The sequence below is a fragment of the Emiliania huxleyi genome, assembly GCF_000372725.1.
Source record: "Emiliania huxleyi CCMP1516 chromosome Unknown EMIHUscaffold_175, whole genome shotgun sequence".
Taxonomy (NCBI): Eukaryota; Haptophyta; order Isochrysidales; family Noelaerhabdaceae; genus Emiliania; species Emiliania huxleyi.
Genome location: NW_005200835.1, coordinates 289,242 through 307,069, shown reverse-complemented (window position 1 = coordinate 307,069; position 17,828 = coordinate 289,242). Strand labels below are relative to the sequence as shown.

The 17,828-nt window shown below is 64.9% G+C and overlaps 7 protein-coding genes across 7 annotated transcripts; 3 read left to right on the top strand and 4 right to left on the bottom strand.

The window, feature by feature from the left end:
* Positions 1-968: 968 nt before the first annotated feature.
* Positions 969-3,366, top strand: EMIHUDRAFT_442195 (hypothetical protein). Its single transcript, XM_005783978.1, has 2 exons — positions 969-1,457; positions 3,289-3,366. Exon 1 carries the CDS (start codon positions 986-988, stop codon positions 1,355-1,357), a length of 372 nt encoding a protein of 123 aa, XP_005784035.1. The 5' UTR covers positions 969-985; the 3' UTR covers positions 1,358-1,457; positions 3,289-3,366.
* An 18-nt stretch (positions 3,367-3,384) lies between these two features.
* On the bottom strand, positions 3,385-4,654 carry EMIHUDRAFT_231807 (hypothetical protein; the record flags this gene model as incomplete). The annotated part of the gene is made up of 2 exons (XM_005783977.1): positions 3,385-3,568; positions 3,846-4,654. The coding sequence occupies 2 exons, from the start codon at positions 4,652-4,654 to the stop codon at positions 3,385-3,387; spliced, it is 993 nt and encodes a 330-aa protein (XP_005784034.1).
* A 1,020-nt stretch (positions 4,655-5,674) lies between these two features.
* Positions 5,675-8,284, top strand: EMIHUDRAFT_468175 (hypothetical protein). The gene has a single exon (XM_005783976.1). The coding sequence runs from the start codon at positions 5,905-5,907 to the stop codon at positions 8,137-8,139; it is 2,235 nt and encodes a 744-aa protein (XP_005784033.1). The 5' UTR covers positions 5,675-5,904; the 3' UTR covers positions 8,140-8,284.
* A 3,523-nt stretch (positions 8,285-11,807) lies between these two features.
* EMIHUDRAFT_231804 (hypothetical protein) lies at positions 11,808-12,278 on the top strand (the record flags this gene model as incomplete). The annotated part of the gene is made up of 1 exon (XM_005783975.1): positions 11,808-12,278. The coding sequence occupies one exon, from the start codon at positions 11,808-11,810 to the stop codon at positions 12,276-12,278; it is 471 nt and encodes a 156-aa protein (XP_005784032.1).
* Positions 12,279-12,491: 213 nt separating this feature from the next.
* EMIHUDRAFT_231803 (hypothetical protein) lies at positions 12,492-13,523 on the bottom strand (the record flags this gene model as incomplete). The annotated part of the gene is made up of 3 exons (XM_005783974.1): positions 12,492-13,148; positions 13,234-13,298; positions 13,436-13,523. The coding sequence occupies 3 exons, from the start codon at positions 13,521-13,523 to the stop codon at positions 12,492-12,494; spliced, it is 810 nt and encodes a 269-aa protein (XP_005784031.1).
* A 378-nt stretch (positions 13,524-13,901) lies between these two features.
* Positions 13,902-14,919, bottom strand: EMIHUDRAFT_442194 (hypothetical protein). Its single transcript, XM_005783973.1, has one exon. It carries the CDS (start codon positions 14,904-14,906, stop codon positions 14,130-14,132), a length of 777 nt encoding a protein of 258 aa, XP_005784030.1. The 5' UTR covers positions 14,907-14,919; the 3' UTR covers positions 13,902-14,129.
* A 602-nt stretch (positions 14,920-15,521) lies between these two features.
* EMIHUDRAFT_418276 (hypothetical protein) lies at positions 15,522-16,926 on the bottom strand (the record flags this gene model as incomplete). Its single annotated transcript, XM_005783972.1, has 2 exons — positions 16,818-16,926; positions 15,522-16,775 (listed from the first exon to the last, which is right to left on the bottom strand). A coding segment is annotated over exon 2 (1,224 nt), but the record flags the coding sequence as incomplete, so codon positions are not given.
* Positions 16,927-17,828: the final 902 nt, after the last annotated feature.

Genomic DNA, 17,828 nt, shown 5'->3' with positions numbered 1-17,828 from the left:
AGATTGCGGGAGATTGCGGGAGATTGCGTGTCCGTGTGAGTGAGGGAGTGCTCGCGCTACACGAGATCAAATCCTCACCCGAGATTACCCGAGATTACACGAGGTTGCCCGAGATCACAGTGTGCGTGTGTGTGTGTGTGTGTGTGTGTGTGTGTGTGTGCGTGTGTGTGTGTGTGTGTGTGCCTGAGCCGGCACCCACATGTCCCCCTCGACCGAGTGGGCGACGCGCTTGATCGACATGTACCCCCCGAGCACGACGTTGAAGCCCATCTCGCCCGTCTCCGAATGCGCGCACGGCTCGAGCCCGATGTCGTTGATGTGCGTGTGAGCAAAGTCATCGCGCGAGCCTAGAAGCAGAATACGCCAACTTCAGGGCACGAAGACGGTAGTGAGCAGCGTGTTCAGAGCACCGCGTGAGTACAACGGACAGGAGGACAGTGAGTACAGCGGAACACGTGGCCCTCTCGGGCGCTGGTTGGGAGACATGAACACGTATTCCGCTTCTAGGATCGCGAGCCAGAGACGGCGATGTTGAACTTGCGGGGCAGGTTGCCCCACTTTGGGTTGCCGCGCGTGCCTACCAAAACAGCACAGGGAGCGCGCCGCGTCAACCAGGGTGCCTCGGTGGGGAAAAGAAACCCGCTGGAGAGAGAAGAGGAAGAGAGAGAGAGAGAGAGAGAGAGAGAGAGAGAGAGAGAGAGAGAGAGAGAGAGAGAGAAGAGAGAGAGAAGAGAGAGAGAGAGAGAGAGAGAGAGAGAGAGAGAGAGAGAGAGAGAGAGAGAGAGAGAGAGAGAGAGAGAGAGAGAGAGAGAGAGAGAGAGAGAGTTTAAGTACCAACCTATGCTTGTGGTTCGCTTGCTCGGCATGCAGAGCGCGCCGCAGCTCTCCGCAGACGGCAGCCTCCCCTCGTCAGAACGGTTGGCACGCCGAATTTTTTCTTTTTTACCTCCTTGCTGCGTGCGCCCTTTGCTAGCGGCAAGGCGGCATGGATCAGATTTTCCGACCACGCTGCTTCCCCGCCCTGGACAAGCTCTTCAGCGCTGGCCCCGGACCGCCATCGCAGGAGGCGCTCGCTGAGTTCATGCGGAGCACGCACGCTGCCATCACTGAACATGTCGACGCGGCATCGCACTCAGTGTTGCGCGCCGCGGTGCACGGAGGGCGCAACCTTATGGAGGAGTCTGCGGAGGAGGACTCACACTGCCAGCCGATCGAGGTATTTGGCGTCACCGCCACGGTTGTCGGCTTGAGTATACTGCTCGTCGGGGCGGTCGTGGCTGCGCGCAGCAGATTAGGGCGCTCCGGCAGAGGGACCGTCACATACACGCAGAGGGACCTCGACCTATCCCTCGTGTGAGCCTTTAAGAGCTCGCCTGTACGTGTCTCCTCCTGTCCGTGTCGTCCGTGTCGTACGGTGCGGACGTGCGCCTCCGTGCGGTGCTCAAGTCCGCCGTCGTGTCGTCTGGGGGGGCGACCCCCCCATCTTTGTTTACCGATGCGTCCTAGAATGCAAAAACGCATTCTAGGACGCACTTTTCATCTCAAAGATACCATGTGTCTCGGGTACACAGGGCATTCTAGGATGCGATGGCTGTCCTGGAGATAGCCGCGCCGTGTCTTTTGTTACGCGTTCCATCTTAGACGCCACAAGCATCTATAGATGCACAGCTGTTCTGAGATGGCACTTGCATACTAGATCACATTTTACTATACTTGGACAGGGAAGCGTCTCAGGAGACACCGTGTGTCGGGTGCACCGGGCACCGAGGGGGGAGCAGGGAGCCAGGGAGCACGAAAAGGCGGTGTGATCTCTCGGCACCCCCTGGGGGCCCTGCCTTGAGTGCTCGTGTGAGGTCTCTCCTCGCGGCCTGCCCCTCCTGGAGAACCAGGTTCTCAGCACCGCGCATGCATCTGCTCGCGCCACGAGCTCTGGGCGCAAAGACCAAAGTTGCATGCACTGCTTACGACGATCCGACGGCGACGCCGCCTCCCCCCCCCACCAACCAGTTTGCGCGGCAGGTAGCGGGGCCAGTTCGAGGCTGAGGGCGTGGGCGTGCGCCTAGACACGGAAGACAGCGTACTTCCGAGAGTCGGCCAGCGGCGCGGTTTTTCTTGTTTGACTTGGCGATTTGAGGGACCGGGCATCCCGACTCGCCGCGGCTCCTGCTCCTCGCTCCTCGCTCGGTGAGCTGTCGCCCACCAGCGCGCGGCGACCGCGCGCACACCGTGCCCGCCGGCTCGCCGCCCTCCTCACCACCCGTCGGCGCTGTCCGCAGGCATGTGAGTCAGAACGGCGACCGCGCAGCGCGCACGGGTGTCTTGCTCGCCACCACCCTCTCGCCCCCGCTCCGTGACCGCCGCCGCCCGCGCCACCGCCGCCGCCAACACCGCCTCGCGCCTCGCGCCTCGCTCTCGCCGCCCCCGCCGCCCGCCCTCGACCTCGCGACGGCGTCCTTCTGGGGATCTGCGGGTGGCTTGCCCGCCTCGCCGCCGCCCCCACAGCGTGACCGCTTCCGCCGCCCCCACAGCGTGACCGCTTCCGCTCGATCGGTGAGCCGTCGCCCACCACGCGCGCTCTCACGGCGACCGCGGGCCGCTCATCGCCTCCGCCACGTCGCAGGTGTTTGATCTGGGCAGGAAGCGGCGCTGGTGACGGCAACCGGCAGCCACGTGCACGGAGTGCTAAGCGAGGTGCCTGTGTCCAAGTCTGAGTAGCCCGTGGCCGTGAGTGGCGTCAGGGGCAGTGTTCTGTGACTGTGTCCTGTGCGTGCTGTTCAGTGTGAGTCGGTGCAGCGGTGGGCCTGCTGCCGCTGCCACACGTGAGAGCCGCTGTCCGTGCCCCAGCACGTTGCGCGGAGAGGCTATAGGGCGCCCACCCACGAGTGCTCGGGTGGGCGCGCCGCGGCTGTGCGAGTAGTAGCGCAGCAGCCGCGGCGCACAGCCGGGGGCACGGCCCGCCGCGCAGCGCTCGCCACACCGATTTTCGTTTTCTTTTTTGTTTTTATACGTGCGTGTATTTCTTGAGATCCACACGCTGTTCAAAATATGCGCGCGTCTTCTGAGACACGCGCTGTTCACAGTATGCACGGCGCGTCTTTTGAGACAGCAACGCCAATCGGAGATGCCGCGAGCAATTCGGGATGCGCGGAGCAACTAATATAGACTCGCGCATCTTAGGATGCTCGAGCATACCGAGGACAGCGAGCGTCTAAGTAGGAGGCCTACTAGACGCACTCTAATCCAGAGACGCATTCGGTAAACAAAGATGGGGGGGTCGCCCCCCCAGACGTGTGTGGTCGCATGGCGCACACGCTACGTGTGTGTGTGGGTGAGGGTGTGAATGAATCTGCCGGCACCATAAATGACGCGCTAGGAGACACGCTTTCACTCCCCCTCGTCACTCCCCTCCTCATCGGAGACCGCTCCGCCCGGAGGCATGCGCGCCAGCTTCTCGGCCAGGCGCGCGCGCTTCGCTTCCCTCCACGCCTCAAAGTCGGCGCGGCCGCGCTTGGGGGCAGACGACGACGAAGAGGCGGCGCCGACCTCCTTCCCACCCTCGCTCTCCTCCCTCTCCCTCGCCACCCTCGCTCTCCTCCTCCTCCTCCTCCACCACCACCTCCTCCTCCTCCTCGCCCTCCGCCTCGCCCTCCTCCTCCTCCTCGCCGCCCTCCTCGCCCTCCTCCGCCTCGTCCTCGCCGGCCGCCTCGACGACGATCATCTCGAGCTCCTCGAACACCTCGCCCAGCACGGCCTCGAGCACCCGCACGTGCCGCTTCTCGTCGCCCCGCGCCGCGCTCGCCCTCGCCGGCCGCGCGCAACCTCCGCCCTCGCCCGCCTCGCCATACTTGCCGAGGGTCATCGCGCTCAGCCAGACCGCCGCCCCCTCCAGCCCGGGCCACGCGTCCTCGGACGTCCCCTCCGCCTCCTCCTCCTCGCCGGCCCCGCCCGCGCACCCGGAGAAGACTTCGGACAGCAGGATCGCCTCCGACACGCCGCCCACCTCCGGCCAGCCGCCGGCCGACGCCAGCTTTGCGATCCGTGCCTCCCGCAGCTCGGACACCGTCTGCTCGGGGATGGGAGACTCGCCGCGCGCCGTCGCGGCGAGGAGCGCGCACGCCTGCCAGTTGCACGCAAACAGCCGCTCGAACGCCGAATCGGCCCGCGCTTGCGATTCCTCCTCCTCCTCCTCGCCCTCCGCCTCGGCGTGCTCCGCCAGCGAGAGCAGCAGGCCGCAGCACAACATCACCGCGCTCGTGTCGTTGCTGTACTGCGCGAGCAGCGCCGCCGCCGCCTCGTGCTCGCCAAAGCTGAGCAGCAGCGGGGCGAGCACGCGCCGTGCACACATGGCATCGCCCGGGTCAAGCTTCAGACACGTCTCGAGCGTCTCCCTTGCCGCGCCGTGATACTTGCTCTGATTGAGCTCGATCCAAATCTCCGCCAGCCGAATGCGCGTCTCCGCGCTCTCTTTGCGCGCCAGCAGCGTCTGAAGCAGCGCCGCCCGCTTGAGTAGCTTCTGCGCACCCGAGGATGCAGCGATGCTGGCGTGAGCGTTGCGGCTCTGGTCGGGCATGTACTTGTTGACGCCAGGCGCGGCCCGGCCCTTGGCGGCAACCGCGGCTTTCTCTTTTCTCGTTTTTTTCTCCGCGCCAGGCATAGCACCAGGTCCTACCGAGACCAAGCAAGGGCACGCAGGCCATGCACCAACAGCGTAAAAGAAAAAGACGGCCGGGCTTCTTGCGCTCGGCCCCAGTGGGGGGTGCCCGCGCCGCCTAGCTCTGCGGACGGCCCCCCCCCACCCTTCATGTAATCATGTAGTCCCCACAATCGCTGACGTGTGGGATCGCTTGTCATGTGAGAGGGCGCGTTTTGTTCTTGACCACCCAAGACAGCTTGGAGACCTCCCGGTCACGCTACATTTCGTTAACGATGGTCGCTAAACGACATCGCTATTGGCCATCTGCCTCCTGCAGCCTCTGTTGGGGCGGAATGCGCGGGGTTTTCGGCGCGATGCCTACCGAGACCAAGCAAGCAGCAGGCCACGCACACAACAGCGTAAGAGAAAAAGAATGACGCCCCAGCGCGTGACAATTGGCAAACGGCTTCTTACGCACATCGCGCGCCGAGCGACAGTGTGCAGCTTCTCCGCTCGCGGCGAGAGGACCGGCGAGGCGACCGGCGTGAAGGTCGCGGTCGCGTAGGGAATGCGGGCGGCGGCGCAGCCCGGCTGCACGGCGGAGAGGGCTGTGGGCCAGAAGAGCATCATGGTGCCAAAGGTCAGCTCGAAAGACACCTCCAAGGTACCAGCGCCGACGAATTCTTTTTTAGTCTCCCACCAGTCTTCCGGCGATCGATGTTTCTTGTTCTCCTCCTACAAATGCTCAAGAAGGTGCGCAACAAGCTCTCGAAGCGGCAGCACGAGGACGAGGCGAGCTGGTCGACGCGGTCGTGGCTGTCGCTGCAGGCCCAGCGCATGTCAGTCGCGCTGCAGCTCGCGGCGGCGGAAGAGATTGCGACCGAGCCCAGGCTCGCCGCGGCGTCGGAGGACGCCGCCGTCGCCTAGACTCCCCTGCGTCACTACGTGCCTCCCCGTCTTTGTAGCCTGGCGTTTGTGCCCCGTTTGTGCCGCGTCCCGTGCCCCCGAGTTCATTTTAATTAACCAAATGCTCAAGGAAGAAAACGGACAACCCAAGGGAGGGATGGGAGGACGGCACGCCGCGCCACCACACAAAACAGATCGACAAAGACCGCGCTCGCCAAATTATTCTCCACCTTGATGGATTGCCGTTATCACCCTTCCCACCACGACCGGAGGACCTGCCTTAGCCAGCTCGAAAAAGACGAGCAGTCCTCCTTTGGTCTTCGCGAGTCGGCCTTATATCACGCACCACTCCCAACCAAGGCGGCATGATGCTGCTCTTCGCCACCACGCTAGCTGCGCCGCTGCCCGTCGGTCGACCCGACGAGCTCGGCGCCATGATGCTCGGCGCTCTCCGCGACAAGGACGAGCGGAAGACAGAGATGGGCGCGACAGTAAAGCTGGGTCTCGCCGCGATCTCCGGCGACGAAGGAGCAATGGACGCGGCATCCGATCAGGCCGCGGGCATGGCTGCCGACGCGGCCGCAGACGCTGCGATGGCAGCGGTCGAGCACGGACCAGCAGTGATCTCCTTTGCAAAGCTCCTGGCCAAAGAGGGCTACCAGGGCATCAAAGAGGCCACGAAGGACGACGGCAAGCAGCAGTCCAGTTCCGGTGAGGGCCAGGCGCACGGCGCCTACGCATACGGAGGTGGCCAGCCGGGTGGGAAGCAGTGGGGGTACGGCGGTAAGCACTGGGGCTACGAAGGCGGACAGCCGGCATCGGGATATGCTTATGATGGGCAGCAGTCGGGATACACATTCGCAGCGAAGGAGGCGGCGGAGGCGGCAAGGAAGGAGGCAGCGACATTCGCAGCAAAGGAGGCGGCGGAGGCGGCAAGGAAGGAGGCAGCGGCTGCGAACGCTGCAAGGGCGGACCTAGCGGCCAAGTTGGCGGCGGCGACGAAGGCAGCCATGGCCAAGACGGCAGAGGCGAGCGAAACAAAAGCGAGTCTGGAGGCGAGGCTGGCCGCGGCAGAAGCAAAGCTTGCGGCAGCGGCCCAGGCGGCCGAGATGGAAACGGCAGCGGCTGAGGCGGCCGAGGCAGGGGCTGAGGCGCTGGCCCAAAAGATGCAGGCGGAGGCGGCTAGTTGGAAGGCAAAGGCGGAGGCGGCGAGCGGCTTGCAGACGGGATACGGCGTCAGCCAGCAGTTGCTCGGGCACACCTCAGGCGAGCTCCCTGCTGGCTGGGCCTCATCTACGCTTCAGGGCCAGACCTACTACTACTGCGAGAGCGAGCACCCGCTCGGAGGCAGGCTTCCCCCCTCGCAGTGGGAAGTGCCCGCTGTCCCGTGCGCAGCGGCCTCCTCCAGGACCGAACGCAAGGGCCAGTGCACGTTCCGGGACGCCAACCTCCAAGACAGTGGCCCGCGGTGCTACATGGAGGGCGTCGGCGAGTGCGCTGGCCAGTGCCTCACACACGCCTTCAAGCCCGCGTACTACACCAACGGCGTCTGCTACGACTCCATGGCCCAGTGCACCGCCGGGATCGCCGCACAATCCAACTGGATGTCGGTGACCGGCCACCACCGCTGCTACGAGTACAAGAAAGAGCGCGGCCGGTGCGTGCCGAAGGACGCGAAGCCTGCGCGTGGCTGCTACAACGACCCGGACGAGTGCGAGGCGTTCGGAGCACCGGAGCGTACACCGGAGCGTACACCGAAGACTGGGCTCTGCCTCACCACAACCGCCGATTTCGCAGCAGCTATTGGCATGGCCGCCAGCTCCTGTCAAGACAAGAACTATTGGGCGTGCGTAAAGACGCACAAGTCGAACGCCGATTGCAAGGCCTTGTGCGAGGACGACACCCACTGTCTCTCCTTCGCGAATTACCCGATGGCTCGTCTCGCCGCTGACCAAGAGCACTTTGTTGTCGGCCAGCCAAACGGCGTGACCTGCCTGCTGTTTCACAGCGCCCCGACAGACCCCTCTAGGGCCACATGCGATGGAGGCAGCGTCTTTGAAGAAGTGCGCAGTCGCCCACTTCCGACCCATCCGCCGCCGCCGCCGCCGCCGCCGCCGCCGCCACCGCCAGCCTCCGTGCAACCTCGCTCGGGCGGCCCGTCGTGCGACTGCAACTATATCGGCGTGTCGGGAGGCTACGAGCACCAATCCACGAGTATGGGCGTCTTCACGCGCACAGGGACGGTGGTGAATGGCCGCTGGGTCTACAAGAACTCGGAGGACCAGTACCTCTACTTTCCCTCTGGCTACATGTGGATGATTAGTGACGACTACACCTCTGCGTCTGCTGGGGTGGTCGACTATTCGTATTCAAACGCCCTCTGCCCTAACGATGTCGGCTCAAACTTCCAGAGGTGGGACGGCTCGGAGTGGGGCGGCAGCGTCGCCGTCGTCTGCTACTCGTGGTGGCAAGGCGGCCGCGGCGGTCGATACAACGACTACCGCCACGGACGCGACGATGACGACGGCGACGACAGCTACGATGATCGTCGCCGCCATCGCCGCGACCGTGACGACGACGACGGCTACTCCTACGATTGAACGAGTTGCAACTCTGCGGTCCCGGGGCCCTAGGTGGCTTGAAATGGATCGCGCCGACGCCGAGGCAGAGCCCGCCCTGCTAGTTCTTCCGGCTGACTGACTTCTGTGCTGTGTGACTATTTTCTCTCTCTCACCTTGTATAGTGCGTGTCCACTGCAGTACGTCCTCTCTGTTCTCACTCTCACGTGTATTGCCGTTATGTGCCAATGTATCAGTTTTAGACTTTTACCACCGGCGGCCCCACGACGGCGTCCTCGCCGCCTGGGCGGACGCGATGCGCGCCCCGGCCAACGCGCCGGTCGTGCACGGTGACAGGGAGAAACCAGAGCTCACCCGGCAGTACAATGAGGGGTACAAGGTCGACCTCGCAGAACCCCACGCTGGCCCGGGAGGATGCGATGAGGTGAATGAGATCAAGCTCTGGACGCCCCTCCTCAAGACCTCCTCGACGGGCGTTGGCAACGCCTCGAGTGGCGGCACGCCCGCCTCCGTCGGCCACTCCTACGCCTTCGGCAACACCGAAGAGAAGGCCCGCCGCCTAAACATGGGCTGCAAGGCGCGCGGGCAGCCCGGCCAACCCTTCGACCACAAGAACGGCCACGGCTACGTCAAGGCGCATCGCGGTTTCTACCACGACGCGATCTTCGTCAAGCGCAACAACTTCAACCTGCTGCTCCACCCTCCACGAGACGTTCGGCGGCGGCTTCTCGCCCACCGCCGTTCTCAAGCTGCGCCGCCTCGCGCGCAAAGTCGCGCGCGGCAGCGTCGACCGCACGGCCTACTCGCCCAAGTACTCGCTCTCTTTTATGTCCCACCATGCAGAGCGCATCTCTCTCTCTGTTGTGCGAGGCGTGAACCGCGCCATTCGCTCTCACCTGGCAACCCTGTCTGCACGTCTCGCGCGCGCGTGAACAGGGCTCCAGGCCCCAAATGACGTGTGAGTGTTAGAGTTGTTTGGTATTACTAAAAATCTCTCTCTCTCTCGGGACTGGCGCGCACTGGCGGCGAACCTTCTTTTCTACCAGGCTAGGATTGAGAGCAGCCTCGCTCTCAATCCTAGAAGTCGAAGGATTGTGAGCAGCACTCCTCGCAATCGTAGCATCTCTCTGCGATTGTGAAAAATAAAATATTCTTACCTTCAAGCCCCCCTCCGAGACTAGAGACAGAACCACACCAGTATCAGACCAGAGGGACTGCCCCCCGCCCCCACTTGCCCTGACTACACAGGATAGCGTGCCCCGAAAACGGCGACACATAGTGGGGGACACTGCGCAGGGAGGGGGTGCGAAGCCTAAGATTGGGGTTCTAGGTGGTGGGACCATGAGGGGGGGAGGGCGGGGTCCTGTGGGGGTGAAATGTTGCGCGGCGAATTCGAGCCTACCCCCTCGCCGCGCCGATCCTCACGCGGAGGGTAAAACCCTGTGGGACAAAACCCCTCCGCGGTCGGCTGTCTTCAGAGTGGACCCCCCCCTCCCCAGCCTCCCCTGCTCGTTTTTCGCACCCCCCCCCCCCTGCCCCATCGGACACTCGGGGTGGGGGGGGAGGGGTCCCCCAAAGAGGGGGCTTTGGGTCCTTGTTGAGAGTCAATCTGCCCCCCAGAGGGGCTTTCTCGGGTCGACCTCTGCGCTCTGGTCGATCTCGTGTCGATCTCGGGTCGATCTCGGGTCGATCTCGGGTCCATCTCGGTTCAATCCCGGGTCAATCTCGGGTCGATCTCGGGTCACGTCGTGCGGCGTAATGAGGCGAGATGAGGTGAGATGAGGCGAGATGAGGCGAGATGAGAGGCGAGATGAGGCGAGATGAGGCGAGGCGAGGCGAGATTAGACGAGATGGGGCGAGATTAGGCGAGATGGAGCGGGATATCGCGAGGTGCAGCCAGCTCCTGCCTGGATGGAGTCAGGATAATGCCTGGGAAGATTCTGATTGGTGCCTGAAGGGGGCTAGGTATGCCTGGAAGGAGCCAGGTTGATGCCTTGAGGCCTTGAGGGAGTCGGCTTGAGGCCTTGAGGGATCCAGATCTGGATCCCTCACGGCCTCAAGCCGACTCTCTGGTTCTTCTGGTTCCTCTCGGCGACGCCCAATGCGTGCGCCGGCGTGGGGAGTGTGCGCGCGCGTGTGTGAGATGAGGATTGTGGCAGGCTGGCTGCTGCTGATGTGGGCAAGTGTGCTCTGTGTGCGGCGCTGCGCTGGCGTGCGATGCGCGCGTGCTGTGCGCGTGTGCGTGTTGGAATCGCGCGTGCGTCTGCGTGTGCTGCGCGCGCGCCGGCGTGTGCTGTGCGCTGTGCTCTGTTGTGCGCCTGTTTGTGCAGCTTTGAGGCGCAGCTTTGGCTGGCAGGGCTGCGCGGTGGGCTGCGGCGTGCTGCGGGTGGTCTCGCGCCTGCCTGATGGTGTACGGCGGCCGCGCAGCCCACCCGACCGGGTCGTCGGCGGCCCAGGGCGCGAGCATGCGGTCGGCGCTGCATGTGAGGCTGCTGCGCGGCTGGCGCGTATGTTTCCGTGTGGTGAGGGACGCGCGTATGTGTTCACGCTGCGGGCGCGGGCGGGCGCGGGGGGCGGCGCGGTCTCACCGCGGTCCGACGTCGGTTGGTCTTCGGCGTGGCGAGGGCGGGCGCGCAGAGAGGCCTTGCCGCCATCGCGTTGCCGCGAAGGAAAAAGAGTCTCTGCGTGCGATTGTGAGCCCTTACGCTCGCAATCCTTACGTCTTCTAGGACTATGAGCAGCTCCGCTCCCAAGGTGACTAGTGACGCCTACGACTACTACCATCGCGCTCGCAATCCGAGCAAAGTCTAGGGTTGCGAGCAGCTTAGCTCACAATCCTTGACGCTTGAGCACTTGACTCTTGTCAAGACCTCCGTCTTGTGTCTTTGAGCACATGATAGGGTCGATTCCGCATGGTACGGGACCCCTAGCAACATGCCTCCGATTGCGAGCAGTAGCGCTCGCAATCCTACATCTTGTAGGACTATGAGCGGCTGCGCTCACAATCAATCGTACCAAAGATCCAAGGACTGCTAGTCGCGCACATAGGGTGCTCCCAATCGCTCCAGCCGCGAGCGCTTGTGAGTGAGCGCGCCGGGAGGGTCTCCTCACAATCCAAACAGTGATCGCACCGATTGCGAGGGGACCCGCTTGCAATCCTAGAAGTCGTAGGACTGTGGGCGGTGTCGCTCGCAATCGGCGAAAGTTCTAGGATTGCGAGCGCTACTGCTCGCAATCGGAGGCATGTTGCAGGCATGTTGCTAGGATTGTGAGCAATCCTAGACTTTGCTCGGATTGCGAGAAAGAAAGAAAGAAAACAGACAACCCAAGGGAGCGTCCTTCGGATTGCGAAAAGAAAGAAAGAAAACAGACAACCCAAGGGAGTTCGGATTGCGAGCGCGCTGGCCGGGTCGCCAATTTGTTTTTCGGCCCCAAAGTCCAAGATTACCGCGCTCCACCTAGTCGTCTGATCGCAGCAGCCTGCTTTGTTCAAGAAAGAATGTGGCCGACTCGACGACAGCTTGCGCGCAACACGCTGAGCTCGACGACGCTCGGAGCTGTGGCGGACGCGCTCACGCAGCGAACCGAGCAACTCCTGCACCCGCCTGAAGCCAATGCGCCGTCGTTCGATGTGCCCTCATCTGACATAAACAATCATCTGTATCTTGAGAGACAAGCGTAGGCGTAGAATGCACGCCCTCAGCTCACGCGCAGTACTACACTCCGGCCACGGCCAGGTCAAACGACTCCTCGCCGTCACCAGCTTCAGCTCGTTCTACACCGGAATCATCGCCACCCTCTGCTATGAGACCATCTACCCCCGGCTGGCTGCGATCGCTGTGCCTACTCAGAGTGCCATGGTGCGCGGTATCTTCTCCTCTGGCGTTGACAATTTCCTCCACGTCCCCTTTCTGTATATGCCCGTCTTCTACTTCTGGACCTGCATTGCGCGCGGCGGCAGCCTCGAGGGCGCGAAAAGAGATCTGGAGCGCAACTGGAGGGAGAGCGTCGTCTCATGCTGGGCGATCTGGATACCGGCGCAGACGGCCAACTTCACCGTTGTGCCGGTGCGGTGGCGCGTGCGAGCGATGAATGCGGGGAACCTTGCCTGGATCGGCTGGCTGGACGCCATTGCACAAAGAGGGCACGGTGAGGTGTGAGCTGTGAGAGGAGGGGTGAGCGCGTCGGCCTGGAGAAGAGGAGAACAATGATCAATGTCCACAGTCGTGAAATCACAGTACACAGCGAGCGCGCTGTGCTGTCGTTCGTCTTTTTTCAATTTTCACTCCGGAACTTCACACGCGCACCGGCCAGTGCGCCAGTGAGGCGGAGGCGCGAGTCGGAAGGCCGCGACCGTCAAGTGTTCCCTCCACTTACCTACAATCGCTGTGAACCCAGGTCACCTCTTCCGCCCGCGCGTCGCCCTGCATCTCGAAGTGCCACCGGCTCGCTTTTGACGGCCGCAGCCGCGTGGTGGCCAGCCATCGCCCGAACTTGATCGTCCAGCGCATGGTCGGATGCTGGCCCGTCGGGGTGCACTGCATCGGCACGCCCGTCCCCTCCTTCGCCTCCTCCGCAAGGAACTCGCGTAGCAGCCGGCGCAGGTGTCGCAGATGCTTCGAAAGGTCGGGCCCGTGCGGCGAGAGGAGCGGCACCTCGTCGCCCAACAGGGCCTCCTCCTCTCCCCACTCCTCCGCCAATGCGTCCGCCAACGCGCTGCGCAGCACCCTGCTGCAGCCTGGGCGCGCGGCTCCGGTGGTGTTCTCACCCGCTGTGCCCACGCCACCGGAGCTCGTGCCACCCTCCCCCGCTCCGCCGGCCTCCACCTGCATGTCGCCTCGCGCTGCCGCTGCCGCTCGCTCCCGGTGCCACTCCGCGACGAGATCGGCAGACACGTCCTCCGCCTCCTCCCAGGTGTTCTCGTCCGACGCGTAGCCCTCCCATTTGATCTCGTACTCGACAGCGCCGGATTGGCCGCGCCGCTCGCCCCGCACCGCCTCCACCCGGAAGGCGCCCTCGCCCAGGTAGTTCTCATCGCGCCCCACTCGCGTGTCCCAGTACTCAGTCTCGCCCCCGACGTCTATGAGCTCCCACTCCGAGTCCGACGCCTCTCACATCGACCCGCTGCCTCGCGTCGCCCGACACGGCCTCCCTGTGGCCCCGGCTGTCGCCGCCGCCGCCTCGTGGAGCCCATCCATGCCATCCTCGCTCGCGCTCTCGCCCGACGCTTCGGCGGCTGCCCGCCGCCGCCGCCGCCGCTTTGCCTTCCGCTCCCGCTTCGGCAGCAGCGTGTAGTTCGGGCCGGTCTCGGCCACACCCTTCAACACGTCGTCGGCGCTCACCAACTCGACGCCGCCCTCTTCGGGCGGCAGGGCGGTCCCCGCCGCCCTGTCGGCCCTGTCCATCTCGTTCCTATATTCGACGTCTTGCTCATATGCGTTTTCGGGTTCCGATTCGTTTCCGATTCGTTTCCAGTTCCCCTCCCTGACGAAATTCTTGCCCTCTCCTTTTTACATACATAATTTAAGGATGCACTGTGTGAGGCCACACGCGCCGCCAAACGACGCATATCTCGCGTAGGTTACACAGGCGTTACACACACCCCACTAACACCGCCGTCCTCAAGCTGCGCCGCCTCGGGCGCAAAGTCGCGCGCGGCAGCGTTGACCGCACGGCCTACTCGCCCAAGTACTCGCTCTCTTTTATGTCGCCACCATGCAGAGCGCATCTCTCTCCTCCGCTCTGTGCTACTGTGCTTGTGCGAGGCGTGAACTCCGCGCCCCGAACCAGCGCCCTAGTCTGGACGATTTTTTGCGCTATCTCCCCGTATCTCCCTCTATCTCCCCGTATCTCCCTCTATCTCCGCGACATAGGACAACCGTTGTCCGACACCCCGAGTACAGTACCCACGCACGCGCACCTCCACGCGCATATGCGCTCCAAGTGCAAGACTCACGCCAATCATCGCCTGCTTCGCCGCTCCGCCCGCGCATGCGCTCCAAGTGCAAGACTCACGCCATCCTCGCCTGCTTCGCCGCTCCCGCGAAGCTGGGCACCAGACCCACCTTGCGGAAGGCCGTGTACCAGTCTAGCTTGGCGTACCAGTAGCTAACCTCGGCCTTCTCGGCGTCGTCGCGCTCGGCCCACTCCTTCTCCGCCGCCGGGAGGAAGACCTTGCACATGTCGGTCTTGACCAGCTTGAGGGTCGTCACCACGTTGATCCCGCTCGCCGCCTCCGCGCTCTCGAGCCGATCCCACTCGTCCTCGGACGGCGGCGCGAGCCCCTGCGCGGTCACCTGCTGCGCGAGCCGCGCCAAATCGACCGGCCGGCCCTGCACCAGCGCCGTGAGCAGATGGCCGCTGACCGTCGAGGGCAGGATGGCCTTGCCGCTCACCTGCGTCAGCGCGATCTGCTCGATGCTCTCCTTTTGGCCCTGCTGGAAGCGGCGCCACGACGCGTCCCACACAGGCGGCTTCTTGCCGGCGGGCGGCACCGCGAGCTTCCACGGCGCCGCAGGCGTGTACGTCTCTGTCGGCAGCTGCATCGGCGCGCCGCCCTGGCTGGCGCCCGCGGCCGACGCTCCGCCCTGGGAGGCCGCCGGGCCCTGGGACGCGCCGCCGGCCACGTCCGCATGGGCGGTGCGCCAGCGCTGGATCAGCTCGATGAGCGCGTTGGCGCCCTGGGCGGTGATGCGGGCGCCGAGGGCGAGGAGCGACTCGCTCTCCGTCGGCTTGGTGTGGCAGATCTTCATGACCAGGTGGTCGGCGAGCACCGAGGCCGGCGCCATGCGCAGCCGCGCCGCCTCCGCCGTGCGCCACTGCATCAGCTGTCGGTAGAGCGCCTCGTGCGCCTCGGCGCGCGCCACCTGGCCGCGCGCCTTCCAGTCGTCGAGCGTGCGCGTCCAGTGCAGGATCGCGCTCGTGACGGGCGTCTTGTCGGCCCCTGGCTCCAGCTCGGCCTCGGGCACCATCGACACGTCGATGCCCGCCGCCTTGAGCTTCTGCAGCGCCTTGCTCACCTCGAGCCGCGTCGAAGCTGCCTTCTCCTGCTCGACCTTGTCGTCGCGGCGCACCGAGTCGGGCACCGGCAGCATCAGCGCCGGCATCGGCACGCGCGCGAGCTCTCGCAGCTGCTGGTGCCCCTTGGGAGTGACGTGGTACAGGTCGTACGCGCCGAAGCCCGACGGGTTCTTCTTCTGCGTGCGGCTCAGCAGCCCGGCGGTCACCAGGAGCGGCACAAAGTCCTTGAGCGTCTGCCACGAGCGCTTGGGCTTGAGCGCGGCGCGCAGCCCGGCGAGCGGCGGCGTCGCCATGCCCTTCTCCATGTGCGACATGACGCCGTGCCTCGTCGCCGCCGTGAGCAGCAGCCGCGCCTCGAGGGCGTAGTTGCGCTCGACGTCGCCCGCGAAATTCTTGCGCCGCACGCAGTTGTCGCACGTGCCGCACGCCGCAAAGGGCGCGGTCTCGCCCATCAGGCGGAGCAGCGCGACCCACCGGCAGTCGCTCGTGTTGTTGGCGTAGCCGCGCAGCTTCTCGGTCGACTCGAGCACGCGCTCCACCTGGCCGTGCGGCAGGCCCTTGGTGTAGAACTCGCCGCTGTACTTGGCAAAGTCGGCGTCGCTCGCGATCATCTCGCACCGCGCGGGACCGCCGTCGCGCCCGGCTCTCCCGATGTGCTGGTAGTACTCCTCTGCGGTCTTGGGCGCGCCGTAGTGCACGACGCGCCGGATGTCGGGCTTGTCGATCCCCATGCCGAAGGCCACCGTCGCGCAGACGACCGGCAGCTGGCCCGAGAGGAAGCGCACGTGCACGCTCTCGCGCTCCTTGGCGTCGCGCTTGCCGTGGTAGAAGTCGGCGTTGATCTCGCGGTGCTGCAGGAAGGCGGCGACGCTCTCGGCCTCGTTCGTGGTGGGCACGTAGATGAGCGTCGACGAGGCCATCGCGGCGCCGTTGTTCTCGAGCAGCTCCTGCACGAGGCCGCCCAGGCTCTCTGCGAGCCCCGCCTGCTTGCGCGACACCTTGATGGCCAGGTTGGGGCGGAAGGACGACTGCTTCTGCACGTACGGGTTCTGCAGCGCGAGGGAGCGCACGATGTCCCGCTGCACGTTCGGCACGGCCGTGGCGGTCAGCGCCATGATCGGCACGGTCGGCATCCGCTGGCGCAGCTCGCCCAGCTGGCGGTACTGCGGCCGAAAGTCGTGCCCCCACTCGCTCACGCAGTGCGCCTCGTCGATGGCGAAGAGCAGCAGGGGATTGCGCGCGTGCAGCTGCGCCAGGCGGTCGAGCCCGTCGGCCATGAGCTTCTCGGGCGACATGAACACGAGCGGGAACTCGCCGTCGAAGGCGCGCCGCTCGACGTCCTTGTCCAACTGCGCCGAGCCGCAGAAGGCCGCCAGCTGGCGCCGCCCCTGCCCGACAGTGTTGTTGAGGCGCTCGACCTGGTCGGTCATCAGGGAGATGAGCGGCGACACGACGACCACCGTGCGGCCCGTGTGCAGCGCGGGCAGCTGGTAGCATATGGACTTGCCGCGGCCCGTCGCCCAGAAGACAGCGACGTCCTTGCCCGCGAGCGCGGCCTCCACGACCTCCCGCTGCCCCTCGCGGAACTCGTAGCCGTAGTAGTTCATGAGGGACTGCTCGATTCGGGCCCTGTCGGCCTCGGGAAGCACGGAGACCCACGGCGCGGAGGAGAGGCCGGCGTCACTGGCCAGCGCCGCTGGCGGCGGCGGCGCAGGCGCCAGTGGCGCAGGCGCCGGTGGCGGCGGCAGTGCCGCCGGCTTATGTGTCAGCGCAGCTTTCTCGGCCGCCAAGGCAGCGGCCTCCCACGCAGCGTCGTCGATGTCGTCGAGATCGTCCATGTGCATTGTTGCAAGAGCAGGAGGAGTGCGCAGTGGCTGCGGACGGCTCCCGCCCAGCAGGAGTTGCAAATTCTTTTTCTTCAGCTCGCTGCCCTTGGCACCGTGGAGTGCTGGGGGGGGCGACAGGGAGGATGTGGCCCTGAGTTATGTGTACGCCGACTCAGGGTGTGTGGCAGCCAGCTGGCTGTGTGTCTTGTGAGCTTGTTTGTGTCTGTGTGTCGCTCGTGCGTGTCGTCATCATCTGTCCAGCGTCCATCCACCCATACCGCGTTGGTGTCCAGTCCGAGCCTGGCTGTTCTTCACCTTACTACCTACCTACCTGCCTCTATATCCGGTCTAGGTGTGTTGTTTATTCTTGCATTTTTGCTCCCGGCTACATGTATAAAGGGAGCAAGCAAGCCCACTCAACCCCAAGTACTCACCGTTTTACAGTGGTGTTTTTGTCGCATCGGCTGCAGCCTCTGCTGGGGCGGAATGCGCGGGGTTTTCGGCGCGATGCCCTCGGCGAGTACACGCTACTGCTGTGCCGCACGCTCTCCTGCGCGCGCGTGACGTGTGGGACGCGTGCGCTGCGCTCAAACGTCGCGATTTGGCGATAGGCGCTCGAGCCGGCGCACAGCGGATAGGTGCGCCGCGCAGGGGGGGTCGGAGGGGTGCGAGAGGGGGCGTGGGTCGGGCTCGCACCGGCTGGCTCCGGGAGCGGCCGTCACGTCGAGGAGTGGGGCTGTCGGCGGCTCGAGCGCCGAGGCGAGCCGCTCTGCTGCGCCGCCGACAGCCCCTCTTCCGAGCCGGCGCGTGGAGGCGAGCCGCGGCCGGTGTCGCTGGTGCGGTGGCGGCGCAGCGTTTATCCCC